Here is a 25,206-nt window from a genome sequence, read left to right as displayed (position 1 = left end):
TTAAAGAAACTCGGGCAGACACTCCGAGACATGTCTTGTGTAGAGACACAGAAGCACAAAGAGCTATAGCCCTGAGCATGTTAGAGCTTACTACCCAGAAATACCTTACATGTCTTCACATTACATCTTCATTAGTGCCTAAATGCTATTTAATATAAAACTTAGCACTTTGTATGGTTCTGGCTTAGTTAAATGGGTTTTCCCACCATAGTTAGCAATTGCTGGGATATTCTATCACATTTTGATCAGTGGAGGCCTGACTGCTGAAACCTCCACAGATTCTTACAGTGAAGATACAGCTGCCCTATTTAAATAGGGTCTGTCAGATGTAAAAACTTTCATGTTGTAATCATGGCTTATTAAAAAAAATAAAAAAATAAATACCAGTTGGGGTCCCCATACCATCCAGAACATAATCCTGGCTGCAGTATCATCTTTGTCCCAGCTGAAGCACAGACAGGGACAATGTCCAGAAAAGTGAGGGTGAGCCGAACACTCCTCTGTGCTTACTCCTGTCCATCAGACTCTTGTCTGAAAACACAGAGGAATGGGTTACAGAGCAGCCTGCAATGATTGGATGAATAGATCTAGCACTGCACACAGACTCAGGGAGGAAGTGAATGCATGGTGAGTGAGGACCAGAACACAGGATGAAAAACCACTTAAGCACTAAAAAGAAGGTATTTGTGAGAGAAATATAGGTGCTAGACACATAAAACATTATATGTACATGACCAGTATTAGTTACTGAGTAACATAAAAAAAATGTTTTTTTGGTTATGACAGGTACTCTTTAGGTGCTGCAGATTCTTCAGTGTTATCATGCCCAGCAAAGATCCTAGCTTACCACTGTACAGGAAACAGTAAGGCTGGGTCCACACTTGCATAATCCTAAACTGTCACGGCAAAACATTATCTATATTTAGGCTAGTGTGAACCCAGACTCATGGTATGTTCACCCAATACACGTTTACTAGAGGAACCACCAACCGAAATCCAACTCTAGCAAACTGTAAATGTGCAGGTTGTTCTACCACTGCACAAGGATTAACCCCATACTTATTCAGTAGGGCCAATGCTCAGGATTTTTCAATGCATAATCTTTGGACATAAGTAACTTGCTTTCTGTAATGCAGCCAAAAATCTGCCCAGACTTTTTTTTTTTTTTTTCACTGCATGTGAACTGCATCTTGTTGAAGGTGTAATGTTTGAGGATTTTGAATTCCCTAAATAAAATCTAGTGTATAGGGTTATAATAAATAGACCCCTCTTTGCAGAATTGCTACTTATTTGGTTTCATGGTATCGCTTTTTGGAATTTATAGCAAATCTATCTCAATAAGTCTCTGTTTACACTTATATTTAGGTTTTTGAGTATTAATGATCTGAAAAATAGTGCAGTGGTATTATTGCCATAAAAATTCCAGAACCCCATAAAATTTAAAGGGGTTTCCTGTTAAGATAAATAGATCCAAACTGATACATAACGAAAAATGAAACCTACATAAAATTTTAAAGCATTTTTGAAAATGTATGGAATGAGAGAAAAGGTCACTAATCCCCATGTGTCTGCTTTGTTTGTAAAATGTGCTTACCTTGGTTACGACAGCCTTAGGGTAGGACTTAACAAATTTTATTTATTTTTTATCTAGTTGCCAGCAACAAAATTTAAGGAGCCATGATTTTTATGCCCATATAATGTTATGTTTTTTCCCACTATTTTCCCGTTTATATTTTGCTTATCTTGTACAATGCTAACACTAACCCATTTGTTCCAAGTAGTAAAAATAAACACAAGTAAAGACCAGTACTAGGTACTTTTTTGAGAGCAAAAAACACATCTATATTTGGGAATTGACCTGACATGCTCACTGTTTGGACCTTTTGTGTATGAGGCTTGTCCGGAAAACGTTGGCAACCCGTTTGGACCATTTGCTGATATGTTACAATGATTCCTCATTACCCTCAGACCACCAGGGAAATCCTAACCAGAATAAAGTCCTTTCCCCACATTCCTGTCCTTAGATGTGTTTTCCAGCCTAAAAATATGGTGAGGCACAGGCTTAAAATCAGAAGCCACAAGGATGGGGGGGTGGTCAACAGAAGAAAAAGATACTGCTAACCCTGATGCCTTGTAGTGTCTACCAGGAATTAATGGCAGGCAGCAGTGTATACCAGTCAGGATTCCCCCCTTCCCCAAATGTCAGCAACAGCAGGCACACTCACCTAGAACAGCCTGGGGGTAATCGCATTAAAATCTTTGTTCTCAGCACCATCTTCTCTCTGTGGTGGCAGCTTCTTCCTATCCTGCTTAGTTTCTCTCCAGGCTTTTTTGGCTTGTCGAGTTGTAAGTGGCAGGCGGAGGCGCTGGTCAGGCTAGGTGGGCACAGGCTCCAGTTAGCTTCTAGCAGGGCGCTCCATGCCTTCTGCAAGTTGGAGATTCATTCCCCCTCTCCCCTCCCATATCTGTGGATTTTCTTGCTGGGGTACAGGTCTTAGCTGACAGAAAAGGGTTAAAAAATTCTAGGCACCAGGATGAAATTCTGAGCCACTGGTGACCTGGTGCCTGGGATTTTTTAAGCCTTTTCTTAGGGCATCCACTGTAATTTCTTGGTCTGTCCTGGAAATGTTGGCTGTTAGTCTCACTGTGCATGCAAGCAAGGGGGATTGTGGGAAAACATGTGCAATGTCAAATTTCCACAGTTTAGAGAGGACACCATGACGTGATCAGATTACTGTTTTTCTCACTATATTGCTAGAAGTTATTTTGCCTATAAAAGACACATTAGTCCTTCTTTACATTGTGTACAAGTTGTGTGTCTGATTTTTGCCAATAGTGCTTAGCGGACAAACCATGGTTCTCTGATATCTCTTATAAATAGTACTTATGATGTGTTAACAGTTTTAGGGAATTAAAATTTCCTGTCTGCTTTTATGTAAAATGTTTACATTAGTTCAGTGCTGTGAATATAATTTTTATTCTAATTTTTTGTTTTACATTTAGCTATTTAGGTTTCGAATGGTCAACAGCCTAGATACGGTAATTTATGGATATCTTATATTTTTCCCCTTTCTCATAGTATTGACCAAAAAATGTCAGGAGGGCAGAGTGGATATGAGCTTAAAGAAGCAAAGGACATCCTTTCCGAACTCAAAAGCATAAGGAAGGCCATCAGCAGCGGGGAGAAGGAGAAGCAGGACCTCATGCAGGTTGGTGGGGCCCCTGATCAATACGTATCCATATAACAGAATGAACACTGTAACTCCTTGTGACCATGGCAAGGATATGTGTAGCATTAATGGAGTGTTGTAAGCATAAATAGGCAAAGATAAGGAATGCTTTAGAAAATTCTCTCTAAGAAGATGCTGAATCCCCCTGTAAATCTGCTGGAAGCAGGGATATAGCACGCCTGTGCGTGCTGTAGGTTAGTGTAACCCATTGTATTCCAGACCAAAAAAATTCATTGTCCTCATACCTGGTTTTCAACTTGGTAAAAGCCTTATATTTAGAGCATAAGGACACTACATTACTAAATAGCTAAGATGAAAAATTCTGTGTGGAAATGTTGCCTGCCTGGGCATAAATTGTATTGGAATAATGCTTCTTCTTAAAAAATTATATATTAGACGCTGTAAAAAAAAAAAAAGAATCAAAATGTGAACAAAGTATTAAAAATTGCTTTACATTCTAAAGGCTTAGAAGTCAGCATTGTTATGCAGATGTGTGTATCTCTTTCAACTACGTAAGTAATGCAGTACACTGCATCTGTAAGCACAATCTATGCAGCTCATGGTATAGATGTCCCAGAGCAAGGCCACGCAAAGGACTTTGATGTAGGGTTTCTTATGCTGTAATGATGGCAAAACTTGTGCTGTGCCCCTTTAAGGCATGGGCTTGATGTGCCCTTTTGTATCAATAGAATGCACGTGAATAATGTTACCTGTCGATACTTATTACCAGGCTTTTTTATGGGGGTATGAGTGCTTCGCCTTCCTTTTCATCGTAGATCTGTCAGCATTCTTTAGCTATTTTTGCCTGTAGAGGTGAAACCCCCATGTTTATTTCTATTTGTTTTCTTGTGTTTTGCTCTTTGCTTTACAGTTGTAACATGTACGTTCTGCTTTGTTTTATTAGAGCCTTGCAAAGCTGAAGGAACGATTTCATCTAGAACAAGGCAGAGGAAGATCAGAGCCGGATTTAACATCTAGCCTCACCAACTCGCATTTGTCTCTGTCCAGACAGATGCTGGATGCGGGGTCACAGACTGATATTTCTGGGGATGTAAGTTTAGCGTTGGTTGTACTAAAGTGAATGAGAATGTTTTTTGTCTTCATGCAAAGTTTAGGGTATGGATTAAATTATCATATCAAGCTATATGTAAGCTGACATACCGTGCTATGATCAGATATAAGTATGTGTAGTAGTGGATATGACAAAAGGCTGTGCTGTAAGGGTCTTGTTTTCCCTACCTTTTGGCATTAGGTACTTCTACCAACTGTGTTGGACAATGAACCTGTTTCTCTCCCATAACCAGGGGTCAAGTCCTAGGGAAAAAAAATGTGGGAACTCACCTAAGATTTCCACTCAAGGGCTGGTCCTGCAGGACTCTTGCTAATGGGAACCGTGCTCCTGCTGTAGAAAAAAGTGCAGGAACTCAGTTCCCACGTGTTCCTGCAGGACTTGAGCCCTGCCCATAACTATGTGACACTTCATTCACATTTCGTTTAGTTTTTTTTTTTTTTTACCCAATTTTTTTTTAACTGTAAAACAATTTTATGGCTCAAAAAAAACAGCTGTAGTTTTTGCTACCGATTTTTCTTTCCAACTCAATAGTAAGTGGTTTGTACCTACATTAATCTTCCAGCCTTTTTTGGGTCAGTATTTCCAGCCCATAAAAAGTGTCAGTTTTCCATGCACAGCAGCTGAACAAATGGTAATAATTGTTTAACCACTTTACATGAAAATGTGTGAACGTGACCTTACTTTATGCTTTGCCTTTCTCTTTATTATTTTATATAGCAGATCTATAACTAACCTTTTTATTCTGACACCTCTGTACTGGAAATGCCCAAATATGCTTTCTGATTAATTTTAATTACTATAGGCCAGTTCAGAAAGACAAACTCTTACTTATAGATCTCCTCCCCCCATAAAAAGCCAATAACAAAGAACTTTTCACACTCTTGCAGCCTTAGCTGACATGGCAGCCGTTAAGGTGGCATGTAACACTATATTTATCTTGAAGAATGAATGTGTGCCCAGCCCCTACTTCCAGAGCATGTACCCCAATTGGGTCATAAAACAATATTGGGGGAAATTTATCAAAACCTGTGCAGAGGAAAACATGCCCAGTTGCCCATAGCAACCAATCAGCTCACTTCTTTCATTTTTATGAAGGCCTGTGAAAAATGAAAGAAGCAATCTGATTGGTTGCTATGGGCAACTGGGCAAGTTTTTCTCTGCACAGGTTTTGATAAATCTCCCCCATTATGTTGGTAAACCAAAAACTACAAGTAGTATATTGGTTTATTTGTCCCAGTGTCTTGTAATTCCTTATTAGGACTTAATTCACACCATATTTGCAAACCGGCAGACTAATGTACATGTATATGTAGAAGCTGAAATTCTATGTCTTGCTTTATGTTCCTAGAAAACCGAGTCAAGACGGAAATGTAATGGATTATATATAATAAGAGACCATCAGCCTTGTTGGAGGGTCACTATGTTTGAAATCCTCCAGGCCCTCCTCTTCACTCACTACTTAAGATGAAAAATACGGGGGATGCCATTATGTGCTCTTTCTCTTGCGGAGAAGGAGAATGCCATCTTGACATTGGGAGAGATGTCATTTCTCAGTACAGCGTGTCTGTTCTTATTATACCACGATCCAATATTTAGTCATGATCAAATATATTCTTTTTCAGCCTGTGAAACCGAGTCGTTTCTCAATCCCTATTATTTTTATAACCCCTTTCAGAAAGCTCTCTACTTTCCTTGGCCGTTCTTCAGAAAATGGCTTTTCAATCATTGTTTCCTTTTTTTTTCCCTTCAGTCCTGCCTTTAAATTTTCATGGAAATTCCAGTCAAATTCACGACAAGCCTTCTGCTAACCTGAGTGTAGTGTTTTATTGTACCTGCTTCATATGATTTGTGCCTATGCAGATGTGGCCGCTGTGGTACAATACTTCAAAACCATTTCAAGTATTACCTACTTTGTGCTTTTGTTTTAGAACATACTACATTCTACACTGTAAACCTGAAGCAGCACACTACAGTGTCATACATGGAAATAGGGTTTAAAAAAATGTGCACATTGCAGTTAATAAAAAAAAATATGGATTTAATTTGGCATAGCAAATATAAAGCATCATATTCTGCAGCATTATAGAGGTTGTCATCACTCACATTAGTTCCTATACTAATAGGACACGAAGTATATGTTTCTTCATTCACATGCTTGGTAACTTGACTTCCGATGAATTTGGCATGGCATTTGTATGTTTGCGGACGTTTCCAGTGGGAATTTAGGTCCTCCCACTTTCCAAAAATATACTAAAAGATTAATTGACTTCCTATAAAATTGGCCCTAGTGTATCTGAGAACGAGAAATTAGATGGTGGGTCCCATTGGGGACAGGGACTGATGAGAGTAATGACAATCTCTCTACAGGAATATGTTTGTTCTATAAAAGCAATATAGTGCAGCATAGGCTATTATTAGGATAATGTGGAGGTTCTTATGTATGCCTTGTGCTTACCTGTTATAGCTGATGTGGCAGGCATGAGTGTAGGCTCCATACTGGATGCAATTTCGTCAATGAAATTATTTCCAAATGCTGCCTACCTTTCCCATGAATCCCTTGTCTTTGCAGTGAGATGCGGTGGAGGTTTATGTCAGCACCTGGTCATCTAGTTAGGCTGCCTTCATACTATAAAGTGTTTCTGTTTTAAAGAGCCGTTATAATGTTCCGTTATGAAAACCCTTAAAAACGGCCATTACAAAATCCCATACAGTGGTTACAAAATCCCATTAAAGTCTATGGGATTTTTACATTAACTTTTTTAACCTGTCATAGCCGTTATTAATAACGGACGTTATTTTGTGACGGGAAAAAAGTGTGGGGTGTCCCGGTACTGTATTTCATACTGTACCTGGTGTGCTGGGTCCCCAAAGTCAGAGTTCCTTGGTACTGTTGGGGTCCGCTTGCTGCGATAACCCTTAGTCACCTCTTCGTTCTTTAATTTTATGTGTTACATGTATATAATTAGTGTAATGTATTGATCTTTATAGTGTCTGCAGGACCTTAGGTCACATGACTAACGTTTCTACTGTTATGGTATGCTAAAGGACCTTCCAGGTCACGTGGGTAGTCACATGTTCTACCATAATCCTTTGTGTAAAGGACTGATAGTAGGGATGAGCCAATCAGATCAAGGCTAGCCCCTGCCCATGTAAGGGAGCTGCCAACCAATCCTCTGGCTCTTCTCTTGCTCCTGAGCTGAAAAGCAAATGCTTATTTTGGGTTTCCGGACTAGCAGAGAAAGGAGATCCTTGCGGCTTACAAGGCAAAACCAGGCCTGAAGCCTAACAATCCTGCAACTTACTAAGTGTGAGTTACTAGATCTAATCCCCGCTAAAGCTTGCGTGACTGCTGGACCTAAAACCAATCCCCTAAAGCCAGCGGAACAGCGTAAATCAATCTCCAGAGCTTATACTCACAAGGTCGCAACCAACTGTCAGGATCCTCATAGACTGTACATATGTAAAGACTGTTCCTGTTTTACCTCTGCATAAAATCTGCAGTAAAGTTTTCTACAGTTTTCTGAATCTCTGGCTGTGGACAATCCTTTATTCCTCCCTATCGTTCTTGGGACAGGTGGCGATAGGACAAGTATATATTGAGGAGCCCTCACCCTGGCGTCACGACAGTTAAGGGTTAAACCAACACCCTTTCATCACTGCACAGCTACACCCCATATACCCTATACCCCCACAAGCTTACCACAAGTGTATGTACAGTTTTTTTCTCCTGTCACAAATTATTAACGGGCTATGACGGGTTAAAACAGATAATGTAAAAATCCCATAGACTTTAATAGGAATTTGTAATGGCCGTATGGGATTTTGTAAGGACGTTAGGCTGCTGGAGTTCACCCAGGTGAACTGGTTAGACTCTTTTACGTTATGTGCATGCAGTTTTATTGCACTCTTATTTGAGTTGTTTTTAGGGGAATATTGTTACGAGGCAAACGTGATTTGACCTCTAATCACAATTGATTTGTTTTATAAAGATTTAAAGTGATTAGGCCACATTCACACATTACATTTTTGCATTTTTTACACATTTTTACTGCATTTCTTAGGATGTCAGCTAAACTTGACCACTTGTTCTGACACATTAAACACTGGGATTTTCTGTGGATCCGATTGGTAATCACATGACCCTCATGGATGCAGCTGTGCTGGAATAGAACAGATGCTGTTGTAGGACTAGATGAATGTGGGTAGTGGACAAAAGCAAACATACCTGGAGTGCTTCTTTATAGAAGCCCTGTGACAAACATTATACAGTTTCTTGATACACACTTCCGTCTCTGAGATATCAGGGTTTATAGTTTGACAGTTTAGGGAATCGGTCAGCTGGACCTCCAAAGGTTGAGGCTAGAGCACTCGGGAGAAGATGCTGTATGGTTAAGTTCAGCGGTGAGGGCTGAGCCCTGTACAGGAGATTGCAGGGAGGCTCCCAGTTCTTGCACCCCCTACGATCAGACACCTAACCTGTGGATGGGATATAATTTTTTGTAACTCCAAAACTCCCAATAACATGTATATGTATCTATCTGCCACAGAAAAATAAATAAATCTTCCTCCCTTAGTCTGCTGTCCTGTACTGGGTCTCATCCCATCACTGCAGGCTGCTCTGCCTCCATCTCACATTATGGGCAAGGGGTGCTGTAAGTGCTCCTGAAGGGAGCAATCTCTCTCTATTTTACTGCTGGATATTGTCATTATCTGTTGTATCTGAAGGGTATCGTCCCATTATGTGGTCCAGCAGTAATTCTGTTGTTCACAGGTTCCGAAGTTAATTACCTGTTTTGTCCCAGTGTTACTCTTGAGTATCCCGATTACCAGTCGGGTGAAACGCGTTGGGTATGAAAATCTGTTTCTTTGAGATTGAGTACTTTATTTTCTGTGGAGCTGGGCTATTGTGTTAATGGTGTTGCTAAGTGGATTTAGTGATCATAACATTAAGGGTGATCCCAACACCTTGCCACTGAGATATATCTATTTTTGAGTATTGAGCCTCTATTGTACTTATCGGTGAACCCATCTGTATTATTGTTGCATATTTTACCTACTATTGTTACATATTGTTTGCATTTTATGTCACTAGGGGTAGAGTTAAGTTTTAACTTTAATAATTAAAGGTTATGTTTTAATTCTGGTGCGCCAGTGATATTTGTTTGCACGGTATAGAAAAGTGATATCATTATATCTTCATTCATTCTGTGATTTATATTTATCTGTCTGCCACAGAAAAATAAATAAATCTTACCCCCTTAGTCTGCTGTCCTGTACTGGGTCTTATCCCATCACTGCAGGCTGCTCTGTAACACCCTCTGTTTTCATGCTGCAGACTGATGGGACAGGGGTGAGCACAGAAGATTGATGGTCCTGCCCATACTTACTGGACTTTATCCCAGCCTGTGCTTCAGCTGGGACGCTGCAGCTGGTCAGGATTATGTTCTGGATGGTTTGGGGACCCTAGTGGTCTTTTTTTTTAATCATTTCTATAAAAAGGAAATAACATTTTTTATGAAGTATGTTAGAAAGGTTACTGTTTTGCAAAGATGTACAATATATAAAAGTTTTTGTATATGACAGTGCCCATTTGAAGTTTGCGCTATGAGACTGATTTCCTAAATTGTCAGACAAATTATAACCTCACATATCTCAGGAGCGAGAGGGCGTATCGAGAAACTGTAAAAGGGTGTTTAATGAGGACACCCTACGCTATTTAATGATAATTCAATCAAATTTTTGGGGTATTGGCAGGAAGTACTCTTTAATGAGTGAATATATTATCTGTGCTTTGTTTTTAGTTTTTTTGGACAGCAGGGGTCCAATGCTTTAGTTCTATATCTGATTCCCTACACACTTATTTCTTCACCAATTTGTTTTGCTCATTTTGTTTGTGCATTTATAATAGGATCAATTGGATGCAGAAATGCACCTGCAAGGAATGAGCTTATTACTCAGATGCCTTAAAATGAAGACATTGCATTTCTAGATTGCTGACCATAGTTATTTTATTTATTTTGTCTAAAACCTATTTGTTCCATTGTGTGATAAATTCAGCACAGTCCTTGTCCCTGTAACTAAGGGTCTATCGAAGTGTGATTAAAAAAGGAGGAAAAAATGTAAGGCCCCATTTTATCTAAAATAGAATTTTGTAAGTCTGTTCTATATGTGATTTTAAATGTGTTTCTTTTCTTAGACAATATTGGCATAGCTTTATTAATTTGAGCTGTAGTAAAATAAAAGTTGAGCTGTGATTGGTTGTTTTAGGCATAACCAGACACTTATCGTCTTCGACAGATTGATAAATCTGGGCTAATATCGGTTATGATCCATTCACGTGACATTTTTGTCTTAGTTTCACAGTTTCCATTACGGTATTTTGCTGTGTGCAAAAACATAGTCAACTTCGCTATTGTGTACACCAAAAAAAAGTATATCCTATATACTCAAATATGTGTGTGTGTGTGTGTATATGTATATATATATATATATATATATATATATATATATATATATATACATACATACATACATACATACATACATACATACATACATACATATACACACACACAAATATGTGGACTCAAAACACTAAGATAACACATCCTAGATCTGAATGAACTAATCGTATGAAATACTTTCGTCTTTACATAGTTGAATGTGCTGACAACAAAATCACACAATAATTATCAATGGAAATCAAATTTATCAACCCATGGAGGTCTGGATATGGAGTCACACTCAAAATCATAGTGGAAAACCACACTACAGGCTGATCCAACTTTGATGTAATGTCCTTAAAACAAGTCAAAATGAGGCTCAGTAGTGTGTCTGGCCTCCACGTGCCCGTATGACCTGCCTACAATGCCTGGGCGTGCTCCTGATGAGGTGGCCTCCCAGACCTGGACTAAAGCATCCGCCAACTCCTGAACAGTCTGTGGAGCAATGTGGCATTGGTGGATGGAGCGAGACATCATGTCCCAGATGTGCTCAATCGGATTCAGGTCTGGGAAACGGGCGGGCCAGTCCATAGCATCAATGCCTTCCTCTTGCAGGAACTGCTGACACACTCCAACCACATGAGGTCTAGCATTGTCATGCATTAGGAGGAACCCAGGGCCAACTGCACCAGCATATGGTCTTACAAGAGGTCTGAGGATCTAATTTCAGTACCTAATGGCAGTCAGGCTACCTCTGGCCACTCCACACCATTACTGACCCACCGCCAAACTGGTCATGCTGGAGGATGTTGCAGGCAGCAGAAAGTTCTCCATGGCGTCTCCAGGCTCTGTTACAACCTGCTTTCATCTGTGAAGAGCACAGGGCTCCAGTGGCAAATTTGCCTATCTTAGTGTAGACACCTGTGGATGTCAGGCCCATGGAGTCTGTTTCTGACCGTTTGAGTGGACACATGCACATTTGTGGCCTGCTGGAAGTCATTTTGCAGAGCTCTGGCAGTGCTTCTCCTGTTCCTCCTTGCACAAAAGCGGAGGTAGCGTTCCTGCTACTGGGTTGTTGCCCTCCTACTGGGTTGTTGCCCTCCTACGGCCTTCCTCCACACCTCCTGATGTACTGGCCTGTCTCCTGGTAGCGCCTTCATGTTCTGGACACTACGCTGACAGATACAGCAAACCTTCTTGCTACAGCTCACATTGATGTGCCATCCTGGATGAGCTGCACTACCTGAGCCACTTGTGTGGGTTGTAGACTCCGGCTCATGCTACCACTAGAGTGAAAGCATCGCCAGCATTCAAAAGTGACCAAAACATCAGCCAGGAAGCATAGGAACTGACCAATGGTCTGTGATCACCACCTGCAGAACCACTCCTTTATTGGGGGTGTCTTGCTAATTGCCTATAATTTCTACCTGTTGTCTGCTCCATTTGCACAACAGCATGTGAAATTGATTGTCAATCAGTGTTGCTTCCTGAGTGGACAGTGTGATTTCACAGAAGTGTCATTGACTTGGAGTTACATTGTGTTGTTTCAGTGTTCCCTTTATTTTTTTGAGCAGTGTGTGTATAGTGTATATATCTTTACTATGTAAGTCAATAGTAAGCGAATGACATACAGCAGCATTTATTTGTAGTATTCGTCAACATGTTTTTTATTTTATTTTTTTCCCATAACCGTAAACTCATAAAAAAAAATGTGGTGTGAATTCACCTTTAGGATTTTTCCCTGCACTGTGGTGCTCATGTCCACTGGATAGGTAGGAATATTGCACAGCTCCATGCAGATTAATAAGGCCCACCTGCAGTTTGTCTTATAGCAATAGGCCATCACCTTCTAGAACAGGTTCGGCCTTCAAGACCCCGATCTATTAGCCAGAGTGCAAAGAGCGTTTCTTGCTCTGGAGGACCTGGCACGTCCATGTTTGTCATGAACAGCCACTGACTTTAATGAGGATTGTGCAAAACCAAGAACCCCAGCATTATATATAGTTTAATTTCTTTATTATCAATAAAATAAATCAATAGATGCATTGTGGTGAATTCATGTATCGGTTTCTATATCTGTTCAGAATAGTTGTGAGCACAGTCGCAGTAGGTATTGTATTAGTACTGAGGTTTTACTAGCTGTTGTATGCCCACGACCACAAGGGTTAAATTTTAACATCCTCTAAATCCAGATTTCATTAATCACAAAATAATGCAATTAAAGATAGATAGATATAATTTAATAATATTCTTAAATGAATTAGACAAAGACACTGCACACATTTACATATATAATGGTGAGGCTCGATATGAGAGTCTGCACTGCATCATCCAATTATAGAACAGCGCCACCCAGTGCATGCAAGGAGGAAATGCATATATATATATAAACCAGCTGCCTGAAACCTGTGGGTCTCCAGCTGTTGTATAGTCACAACCCCCAGAATGCTGAAAGGGTGGTATGAGAATGTTTAGCTTCAACACGGCTAAAGAGCTGCATGCTGCAAATAACTTGCAAACACTCATCTTTCCTTTCCAAATTTGCCTGTATGTTTTGTGTATTATTATTAAACAAAGTCACCATCGCCATTGTTGGATAGGTAGGCATATACAGCACAGCTCATACAGCTTGATGGGCCGAACTGCAGTTTGCCTTATAGCAATAGGCTATCACTTTCTATGAGAGATCCTGTGTTCAAGACCCCGATCTATTATCAAGAGTGCAAAGAGTGTTTTTTTGCTTTAGAGAAACTGGCACCTCCATATATGACATGAACAGCCCATTGACTTTAATAAGGATTGTGCAGAACAAAGAACCTCTATGGTATTTTCTGTTTATCATCTAAACCAGAGATTAGTGAATCTCATTGCTTGCTTATTAAGCTATTTAAAGCCATTGTTCTTTCTCCAATGCAGCTAAAAAAAAAGCAATCTTTTATACAGTGCCCTATTTCATGGTAATGCACAATTGGTAAATGATCAAGAAGTAGATGTCATGTGGTATGGGTCATGACTGCAGGATGAGACTATACAGGGTTTGATTGCAGTCTATGGGTACGGTGTCCATTTTAGGACATCATCAGTCGTCAGCCTTACCTCCGTCCTCCGTCAGGCAAAACAGGGGCCCGCCTCCTCCCTCAGACCAATCTCCGTCAGGCGTCAGCCGCAACTCCCTCCTCCCTCCTTTGTCATCCTAAAGTCTCTCATCCAAAACTCTGTCATCCCTCAGACGAAAAACCTTCCTGCCGTGTAGCAGAGCCGAGTCAGTGTCGGCTCTCTGCTATACAGGTTCTGATGTACAGTGCTATTCAGTGTCTGCTCTGCTATACAGTGCTGTGCAGAGTCGACTCTGCTAAGCGGCAGGAAGTTGCGTCTGAGGGAGAATCTTTGAGGCATGACGGCCTTTTGGATTAGGGACTTTTTTCAGATGAGGGAGTTGTTGCTGAAGGATGACAGCGATTGGTGTGAGGGAGGAGGCGGGACGCCGTTTCGCCTGATGGAGGACAGAGTTGTGGCTGACAACAGACGGCGATTGTTCCGAGGGAGGAGGCGGGACCGAGTTACGTCTGACGACACTGTATATGGGGGAGATTTATCAAAATCTGTCCAGAGGAAAAGTTGCTGAGTTGCCCATAGCAACAATCAGATCACTTTCATTTTTCAGCGGCCTTTTCAAAAATGAAAGAAGCAATCTGATTGGTTTCTATGGGCAACTTAGCAACTTTTCCTCAGAACAGGTTTTGATTAAATCTCCCCCTATACGTTTATTCATATAGGGGACATACACTTTTGAACAGTAATGGCTTATAATAGCAGTGCCCGTTATCCAGTGTAAGCATACTCTGAATAGAATGGGTGGACTACAATAACCAGAAAGAATATTTAATAGTTATTTAGTTAAAGAGTAGCTGTCATCAACAAAAACTTTTAATATGTTGTTCATAATCATTAATGAAGACATATTGTAATATAAGTTCATAAAAAAATATTTATATTTATACCAGTTTTTTCATTTTATACTTTTGGCCACTAGGGGTCTCTCTTCTATGCCTGGTCTGCAGGCAGCTTCCTATGCTTTTCATAGTAAGTGTACAGCTTTTAGGACTAATGCTGAAAGGGCACTGGTCCTTCCACAGGAAGTTCAGTACTCTCAGCTCAGGACTCGCTCCCAGCCTGGAGCAGCACTGTGAGCTACAAGCCTGCACATGCCTCTCATATAACAGAGGCCAGTCACCTCCCCCTCCCCCCTGCTCTGTGTTCTCCCTGCCCCTCACCACACTTATCTTATACATTGTATTATCTCACTGCACTCCCTGCTCTGTGCCCACCCCTGACATTCATCTCAATTACTGCCTCTGTAATTGCTCCCACCGCCCCTGGTTCTCAGCATTGACTTTTTAGTGCAGAGAGACACAGGAGAGAGAGAGACAGAGGCTGCCGTCCCTCCCCTGTACTTAGTCTGTATGCACACTGCAGAGCAGTGTTTCCCAACCAGGGTGCCTCCAGCTGTTGCAAAACTACAACTCCCAGCATGCCCGGACAGCTGTTGGCTGTCTGGGCATGCTGGGAGTTGTAGTTTTGCAACAGCTAGAGGTACCCTGGTTGGAAAACACTGCTGCAGAGGGAAAGCAGCATACAGGAAGACTGGCAGAAGCAGAGTCCCGGCCAGGCTTCATGTGACATCATGCCTGCCGGGACCCGCCTCCTTCCACCCCTCAGAAAGACAGTGCTCCTGAGCTAATGAAGAGGGATAAAAAAGGTATTTCCACAGCGTTTTAAGCCTCAATAAACACAGGGATAGGCATAGAGTAAGGGACAGATTACTGTATCTATAACAAAGGGGCAACCTTTAGATTTACAGGAGAGACTGTTTCTACGCTGACAAAACAGGAATCTTTACTGTAAGAGCAGTGAGACTGTGGAACTTTTAGCTAGGAGAAGTTCACATTATTAACTCTCTCTAAAACGGTTAAATAGAGACTGAATTAATTTGTTAGGTGTTAAATATTAAAGGTCTGATCGTGGGGGTCCGACCGCTGGGACCTCCCGCAATCTCCTGCATGGTGCCCACCTCTCTTCATGCACGGCACAATCTCCGCTCTAGGCAAGTAGACTATCGAGTCGTCAACACCCACACGAAGCAGTGGATGACATGCCCCCCTCCATGTATGTCTATGGAACAGCCGGAGATACACAAACGCTGTATCTCAGGCTCTTCCATAGAGCCTGTGTCAACCTCTACTTCGTGCCGGGGTCAACACAGCCCCCCCAGTGATCAGTCACTTGTCGGAGAAGAGTCAATCATCCGGGGATTTATTCTTATTGTCAGAGGTGCAGTCAAAGGATTTTTTACTCCTTAAGATATAGAAAATTGGCTTCTACCTCATGAGTCTTTTTGTTTTCCTTTTGATCAACACTGCAGAATAATAGGCAGGACTGGATGGATGCCTTTTCTTCCTCTTGTTAGGTTACAATGTTATAGTTGAAGATGTACAATATAATTCCTATTTTAGAGAGAAATAACCATTGACACGCCACCGGTGTGTTTATGAAGCACCATATGTAACCACAACTTGGTAAATTTTTGCTTCGGATAAGATTGAGTAAACTTAAAATACAATGGATTTCCTATTGATCTGCCTTTTACTGAGGCACAGCAGGATATTTATTTACCACTTCCAATTCCGCAGTGCTTCACAAACATTGTTCTGACCAGAATTTCCTGTATTGGCTATAACTGTGAGGAGATCTGTGAAAAGCATTTTGGGATTTCAAAACAGTTTCACATTTTGTCCCCTGAGCAAACCACATTTTACTTTGTTCTATTTATTTACAGATCGGAATGAGAAACCGAGCAAATCTGGCAGAAAAGGTCAGGCTGAGCCTACAGTACGAGGAGGCTAAAAGAAGGTAATGTTAAGGAAGCTGTGGCGCTCTCGCTGCTCTGAAATACTAGTGTAATGCAGCAAGAATTGTCTTTTGGTACCCTCTAGTGGACATATCTGCCAAAACCAATGTTCCTCTTCCCTGTAAGCCTTCTGCTTGTGAAGTATGCAGGCCAGCGTTGATTAGCCTTGGACAGTGTTTTCCAATCAGGGTGCCTCCAGCTGTTGAAAAACTACAACTTCCAGCATGCCCGGACAGCCTTCAGCTGTCCGGGCATGCAGGAATTTGTAGTTTCGCAATAGCCAGAGGCATCCTGGTTATGAAAAATTGTCTATTACAACCATATGACCTATTTACAAGGTAAGGATACTAATTAAAGGGGATCTCCACTAGAATTTTTTTTTTTTTTTTTTTTTAAATCAACTGGTGCCAGAAAGTTAAACAGATTTACAATTTACTTTTATTTAAAAATCTTAATCCTTCCAGTACTTATCAGCTGCGGTATGCTCAACAGGAAGTTCTTTTCTTTTTGAATTTTCTTTGTGTCTAACCACAGTGCTCACTGCTGACACCTCTGTCCATTTTAGGAACTGTCCAGAGTAGGAGCAAATCCCCATAGCAAACCTATCCTGCTCTGGTCAGTAACTAAAATGGACAGAGGTGAACTGTGGTCAGACTGAAAGGAAATTCAAAAAGAAAAGAACTTCATGTGGAGCATGTAGCCATTAAGTACTGTAAGGGTTAAGATTTTTAAATAGAAGTAATTTACAAATCTGTTTAACTTTCTGGCACCAGTTGATTTAAAAAAATATATATTTCCAGTGGAGTACCCCTTTAAGAAGAGTTCTATAAAAGTGTGTGGAGACTTATTGACCAGACATGCTCTACTGGAATTTTTTGGGAAAATACGAAGTAGCTCTCCCTTAAGGAAAGAAAGCGCTTGCTCTCTGGTATCACCTTATTTGAGAGCCTTAGAAATTGACTGGGGATTTTAATAAGCCAAGCCAGAATCCCTCCCTTAGGGGGGGAGTTACCCATCTGCAGACAGCTGCTTAGGGGTTCTTGTTCCTCCACCATACAAAGCAGGATGCTTGCTGACAAAGTGAGGCCATTGTTGTGAAATTAGGTAATGATAAAAGTGCCATTAATGTATATGGAGACTTTTATAAGCCATACTTACTCTACTGGAATTTTGGGGATAAAAAATTAACACTTTCTTATCCCGTAAGTCTCACAACCATGGCTTATCTTTTTGACATCCAGCACCCTGCAGTCTACTGATGAGGGTCGATAACTCTAAAACAGTGGTATTCAGAAAGCTTACTTTACCTTCTGGAGGGAGCTGGAGCGCTAACTGTTTACTGGAGACATACAGAGAACATCATGCACATACACCAAGGTGGAGGGTAACCGAGAAGAGGAGTTACAATAACTAGGAGTCCGTTTTAGTTTTAGGTGGACATTTTCTATTTTTTTGCACAGAGAGTTTACCAGAGTGGTAGATATATAAAACTTGAAAACCAAATGTGCCCTTTACTGGCCACACTTGGTGCAACTATTTAGAGACCCAGTTAATATTAATTTGGGGTACATTCACACGTACAGGATCTGCTGCATATTTTGTCCAGCTGATTTTGCTACCCATTAACTTCAAAGGGTAGTAAAATTAGCTACAGAAAATATGCAGCAAAAATATTCAGCAGATCCTGTACTAGTGAAAGTATCCTCAGACATGGTGCACAGCCTAGTTTATAAGGTCAGTACTCAAAGCTCCCGGGTACACTATGCACCATGTGTTTAATATTTTGGATTAAATAAAGAATTTGTATGGAGCTCTATGGAGTGTTGACTTCACCTTTTGAGCGCTTTAAAGCGTACCTGTCATTTCCCACAAAAAAGTTATATGTTACTTAATACCTAATCCTGATCATATACATATTTTGTATGTGTCTAGCACCTATATTTTTCACAAATACCTTCTCTCTGTTTGTCATTTTGTGCTTTGGAGGGGGGGGGGGGTGTCCCTCATTCTGCATGACCCATCCACCTGCCTGAGTGCTGAGTCTCTCCATCCAATAACTGCAGGCTGCTCTGTAACCCCCTCCTCTGTGTTTTCATTCTGCAGTCTGATAGGACAGGAGTGAGCACAGGGGAGTTCTAGTCCTTCCCTTACTTACTGTGTTTCAAAGGTGATGCTGCAGCCAGACAAGATTATGTTCTGGATTCTGTTTTTTTTATTTTATTTATTTTATTTTTTTTTATATAAGCCATGATTTCTATAAAAAGGAAATAACATTTTCTTATGAAGAATATTGGAAAGGTTAATGTTTTGCCAAGATGGACAACATATACAAAGGTTTTGAATCTGACCGTGCCCACTTGAGCTTGTAGATGCACTATGGGCTTGGACAATGCTGGAAAAGTGTAGGAACATAAATTCAAGGAAAGAAAATGAGCAGCATTGGAAAAAAAACTCCTTCACATGAAAAATCAAGACTTTGCAAATGGAGAAAAATAGCATTCATTGCTGGAAGTGTACAGTGGTTTACACTTATCAGAATAAATCGCAGCAGAACTTCGGGGGAGAGCAGATGTTATAAATATCTAGTAATACACTAACCATCTGCAAGGCGTATGGTGTTTACCCTGTTAACAGGTTTATAATCACTGCAATCCATTTGTGTCACACGTATCTGATCAGTAGCCACAAAGCAGTGATTGAATTAATACGAATAACACCGCTTTGTTTTGCTTTTCTTTGTTTTGTTTTTTTTGTTTTTTTTCTTTCAGTTGAATTTTCCAAAATGGTTTATTTATGGACCTGAATGAAAGCTGCAAGTCATTCAGAATAAGTGGTCATTTTTTTCTTGGCTTTTTCTGTTCACATCCCCCTGGCCTTTGTCAATAATTTACTATTTTAAAGATGTTTTTGAGCCGAATAATTGGAGCATATCTGTCATTTTGCTGCTTTACACTCACTCTGTGGACAGAAAAAGAATAAGCCACAAAAACTTTCCTACCATTGTGTAAGCTGTCTGCAATAGTACTTTGCTTAATTGTCCTATATTGTTATAACTTGCACTTTTCCCAGCATATGGTTTGCTTTGTATCTTATTTATATTCTCGTACCCATTGCACGTCTGATGATTTTATATACAGCTTGCATTGATTTTTTTCTTACTTAATGATGCCCTTTTGCAACATTTAGAAATACATGACAGTTGATTCCTAAGCATTGTATCTAGTTAAACATACGGCATATGGTCTGAGGTAAAACGCTTCTAGTTTAATGGTAGGTATTGTCTGCGTGGGGACTGCAAAGCTTTAAGCTTGTGCTTTTCTCTAGATATAATTTACATTAAATGTTGAACAACTTTTGCAAACACTTTTGCTTTACTTATCCTGTTCTAACCCCATGCTATAGTCTTCATTGTAGCTGAGAGTTTGATTCACCAGTCTTCATTTTGCTACTGGAACCACAGGGTTTCTATAATACTGTTTAGTAGATTGGGTCAAATGGGCCTGTACCAGTCATTTGACATGTTCTAGAAACAATTAGGGTGTGGTTGTTTAGACCTCCACTTATCCCTAGACACATTGGGGAGAAGCGTGTGCCGAGTGCCTCTTTCTCCATCTGACTGTAGATGTCAGGCCCCATAGGCGTCTTTAGAATTCTGTCTCCTACCACAAGGACAAAACTGGTAAAGAACATGCTAATGGAGTGCTTCTCCGACCTATATCTAATGATGGGTGGGGGGTCTAAATACCTAGACCCCCATGATAAAAACTTTTACATTGTCTGTAGGACATGTCAAAAGTTTTTTAAAGTGACAGCTCTCATTTAAAGGGGCATTTCCAACACAATATGCCCTAAAACTTTGAAAGGTCTCCCCCACTGCCTGATAGCTGCCATATCCAGGGGGAAACTAAATATAGAGATGGTCATGCATGGTGCTTGGCTCTCTCCATTCATTCTTCTGGGCGTTAACGATATTCCATAAAAGTTGGAAATAACTTTAAAGGAGTAGTGCAGTGGTGAACCCAGTGGTGAACAACTTATCCCCTATCCTAAGGATAGGGGATAAGTTTGAGATCGCGGGGGGTCCGACCGCTGGGGCCCCCTGCGATCTCCTGTACGGAGCCCCGACAGCCTGCGGGAAGGGGGCGTGTCGACCTCCGCACGAAGCGGCGGCCGACAGGCCCCTCAATACAACTCTATGGCAGAGTCGAAGCGCTGCCTTTGGCAATCTCCGGCTCTGCCATAGAGATGTATTGAGGGGACGTGTCGGCCGCCGCTTCGTACGGAGGTCGACACCCGCTATCTGGCCAGAGAGCCTGCCCCCCGTACAGAGAGATCGCAGGGGGCCCCAGCAGTCGGACCCCCCGTGATCTCAAACTTATCCCCTATCCTTAGGATAGGGGATAAGTTTTTCACCACTGGACTACCCCTTTAAATGTGATCCATCTAGAAAACCCTTTACTGTATGAAGATTCAGTGGCTGATCACTCAAAATCTGTTCCTGTGTTTTCAGTATGGCTAACCTAAAAATCGAACTATCCAAGCTGGACAGTGAGGCCTGGCCTGGAGCCCTTGACATAGAGAAAGAGAAGCTGCTTCTGATTATTGAGAAAGAGGAACTTTTAAAAGAACTTCAGTTTGTAAGTACCCAAAAACGCACTCAGGACGAGCTGGAACGACTGGAAGCAGAGAAGAAGCGGCTCGAAGAGGACCTCTTGTCTGTCAAAAGCACTCCCAGCCAAGCACTTGCCGAGAGGTAATCTTCCGTATACTGCTCTTCCCCACTGATGGGTAACAGTCACCCTCCTTCACTTTCTATAACAAAAAACAAAATAAAATATATATATATATATATATATATATCTGTGATTCAGCATAGTTTACTATTGTCTAGAATGTATAAAAGTAAAGAACAAACACCAGCCTTGTCCTTGAACACTGTGTGTTTTGTGCAGGTTAAAAGTTCAAGAAAAAAAGAAGGAGCTGGTGAAAAAATTGGAAGAAACCACAAAACTGGCCACTTATTTGCATTCAGAACTAAAAAGGTAGGTCAGAGACCTGATGGCTATTAGCAGCATTTAAGATGTTCTAAGGTGAAAACTCTTCCGCAGAGTTCTTATATGTACAGTCTCTTTAGAAGCCTGTCATTGAGCATATAAAAGCATACCTCATTTTTAAAGCCGGTGATGTGTAAGTATCTAACAGTCACATGTGTCAGCGTGCATTTAAGAACCTTGGTGTCATTGTGTTGTGCCACAGTTCAGCCTTGAAACCATAATGCACATAGTAAGGTTTCATTCTTTGTAGGTTAATGTGCTTCAAAATATTCAGCATATGTACAAAATTAATGGCATTTAATGCATTGTTAGGGGAAAAGGAGTCCGTGTGTCATGGAGGTCAACTCTCCAGAAGCTTACCAGTATAACACAATATTAGGCCTGGGCTACATGAAGAGTAGTGTCCGGACCATTACTGGTTGATTTTTATTATTCATGCCAGCAGTCTACATATTTTTCTGTAACTTAATGTACACATTTTGGACTGCAGAAGTTGGATAATTTTACACTGCCCAACCAAATGTATATGAGTACCGTATGTCCAGTTTTTATGTAGGCAAAAAAACATTTTGGTAGTTTTCTCTCTAAATGTAGCTTACCGAGCTATTGAAGCATTCCTTTAAATTTCTGGCTGCGGAAACAGAGCTCTGCCTCTGGTCATCTTTATTTTTGGGTAGGAGAGGGGCTTAGCAAAATCGGGTAGGGTAGTATTAGAATATCTTGTTTCCAATGCAAAATGAGGCAGTGTGTCATAGACACAGCAAACAAAGTAGTTTGCCTTTCCCAAGCTTTTGGCTTCTTATGCACTAGCGAGAGTGCAACATAAATGTCTCCTCGGAACATATTCAATACTACCTCCTTTTTTTTTTTTTTTCTTTTTATAGAAGTGATTATCGCATCACTTTGCAGAATAATCTTATTTTTTGGACTAAATCTTCAGTGGTAGTGCTTTATTAGTAAGCAGCACAAACTTGCTTATTCAAATAGAATAAAATAAAAAAGGAATAATGGCAATTCTTGCAATTTCCGTTGCAATTAAAACTTGGTATCTCTTTAAACTGTAACTTGTGTTGCCCCATTGAGGTTGAATTAGGTTAAAAATCTCGAACAGACACGCATACGTGCAATTGTACAATGAAACTATGTTCACACAGTGGATTTTTCTTTTATTTTTAATGGAGTGAATAAGGAAACCATAGTTCATGGCAATAACACAGAAAGCTAGACTGTGGTCTGATTAAAACCCCAGAGCTCTGTGCTTCAGTGTATTGCCCAAAATAAACTTTAAATTCAACTTTGTGCTTAAACTTTTATAAAAACAAAGAAAGTATACTAAAGTCACCTATTATTATAGCACTCGTCACAAAGAGCTGAGCGTTCTCCCTGTGTAACAGTAGTCTTTGATGTTAGTGGACTTAACAATGAGACTTGCTATTCGCTCTCGGGAGGGAAGATGCTGTGTACCTAGATGTAATTGTGAGGAGAACTATTTATTTTAATTAACACAATGTACTAATAGAGTAATAATGATCCATTCTGGGGGCGTCCTCACATATACAGCAAAATAAACAAATTGATAATGTTTGGAGAACTAATTAGGTTTGACAAACATCTTCATTACAGGCTGAATAATCACTGGAGTCTTGTCAATAAGAAGCACTTTATCTCACTAAGTGTTCCTTGCAGCAGTATTCAGTGGGGGCAAATATTTAATTCCATAGCATGCATCACTGCTAAAGTACACTCTGTCAATATGCTCAAGATTGAGAAAGTGTTAACTATATGAAGCAAACGTCTAGTATCACAGGTTTATGTAAGGACATTAAATAAGATAGAGCCAAAGCCATTGGATGTTGTCAAGGATGGCAATAAACTTTCTGATAATGGCCGAAATTAACCAAATTAAATCCTCCCTTTAGAAGAAGAATAGAGGGAAATACATTTTGTTTATAACCATTTCTAAGTTCCTGTTAAGAAAGATGAATTGAACACATTTACATGAGGTGACCTACAGGAGAGGTCTAAAAATGAGTTGCCTCTTAAACCGAAGCTTGTCATAAAATTATATGAACTTGTTTTTAAAAGGAACTTATCATGGTCAACTAAGAAAATATTCAGTATAAGGGATAGGCTCACACACTGTGTATTTTCTGCAGCTAATTTTGCTACCCATTGACTTCAGTGGGTAGGAAAATACCCAGCAGCAAAATATGGTATGTGTGACCCTACCCTTAGTTGTATATTATAAATCTGTACTCTTGTAAATCTCTACTCATTCTGGGCTTAGAAGTCCACTGGGTGGTCTCGCTCAATGACTGACCGCCTTTCTTATATGAGCATGGCTACAGAGACTGCCCACTGGACTCCTAGACCCACATTGAAGAGACATTTAATTAAATAAAAGCAAAGTTCTATGGACTCCTTTCCTACATATATGTATATCAATCTTCTTGGCTCCTCTTGCTCTATAACCTGATGAAGGTAAATCAGACAGCTTATTCACTGTGACAGGATTCCTTTAAGGGCTTATCTAATGACTGAGCTCCGTAGAACGTGCCAAGGGATAGCGACTCTAGAATAGCTCCTGTTGATTCTGCTCCATATTTTTTCAACCTCAAAATAAAATAAAAAAAGACAGCATTGTACCTATGTACAGTCTCTTTGTAATAAAGTAGTAGTTGACTAGTACATGGCATCGTTCTATCTTGATATGTTTTGTAAATGAGTATTTGTATTTTAGTTACCAAATGTGGGTCAAAGAAATGTTTTAGAAAAGCGCACCAGAGCACAGGTGCAGGACTTTATTTTGCCTGGTTATGTCAACATGCATGTACCGTATATGAATAAGAACTACCATGGTGATTGATGACGTAAAAGATCTTAATGTCAGACATGCCCCCTACATATTGTAGTTGACAGTATTACAGAGCTATTCCAGGGACGTTTTATCTAGTGATGTCTTATACAACTCACACAGCTGGTGGTATAATAAAAAAAAGAAACACAAAAGCCTAGTTTTTGGTATTGATCACATTATAGCACGGACTGTACAAGTTCCTGACCCAAATAAAAAGCAAAGGTTTGTTGGTATCAAATGAAGATAATTTCCTTCCTGGTTATACGCTGACCACTTATCATCTTTGGGCTGGTTCTAATTCCATACAGACATTTCTTCATTCTGTCTGCTTTTCCTTTCCTTTTTTATAGTTTTATATAGGTAGAGTTGCTACTGTATTTGGAACGTATTAGCTCTCTGTGCTGCTGTAATGGCATATGTTATGGAGTTTTTCTATGTACCACACCACTGCTCACACCACATTTGGTATATGTATGGTAAAAATAAATATCTGTAGATTGCCCGTTTGACGTACATCTGGCTGGTGTGTATCCACATAACTTTTTTTGGTTCTATTGAGGAATTTATACAAGACTTTTTTTTAACACAAGGCTATGACCGTGCCACAACTGTATGGCATGCAAGTTACATGTACGCCATCCA

General features: G+C 40.3%; 1 protein-coding gene across 4 annotated transcripts in view; it reads left to right on the top strand.

Moving 5' to 3' along the window:
• The window catches only part of WWC2 (WW and C2 domain containing 2), a 154,177-nt gene that overhangs the window by 79,078 nt on the left and 49,893 nt on the right, over positions 1 to 25,206 (top strand). For all 4 annotated transcript variants that reach the window (XM_056560400.1, XM_056560414.1, XM_056560409.1 and 1 more), the window contains 5 exons: positions 3,080 to 3,209; positions 4,135 to 4,281; positions 16,582 to 16,655; positions 21,164 to 21,406; positions 21,606 to 21,695. In XM_056560400.1, the coding sequence (XP_056416375.1) occupies positions 3,080 to 3,209; positions 4,135 to 4,281; positions 16,582 to 16,655; positions 21,164 to 21,406; positions 21,606 to 21,695 (684 nt within the window). The remainder of the gene's footprint in view (positions 1 to 3,079; positions 3,210 to 4,134; positions 4,282 to 16,581; positions 16,656 to 21,163; positions 21,407 to 21,605; positions 21,696 to 25,206) is intronic.

Source organism: Hyla sarda, chromosome 1 (assembly GCF_029499605.1).
Source record: "Hyla sarda isolate aHylSar1 chromosome 1, aHylSar1.hap1, whole genome shotgun sequence".
NCBI classification, from domain to species: domain Eukaryota; kingdom Metazoa; phylum Chordata; class Amphibia; order Anura; family Hylidae; genus Hyla; species Hyla sarda.
The sequence above is the reverse complement of the archived record's forward strand: the minus strand, read 5'-3'. Positions and strand labels throughout refer to the sequence as shown.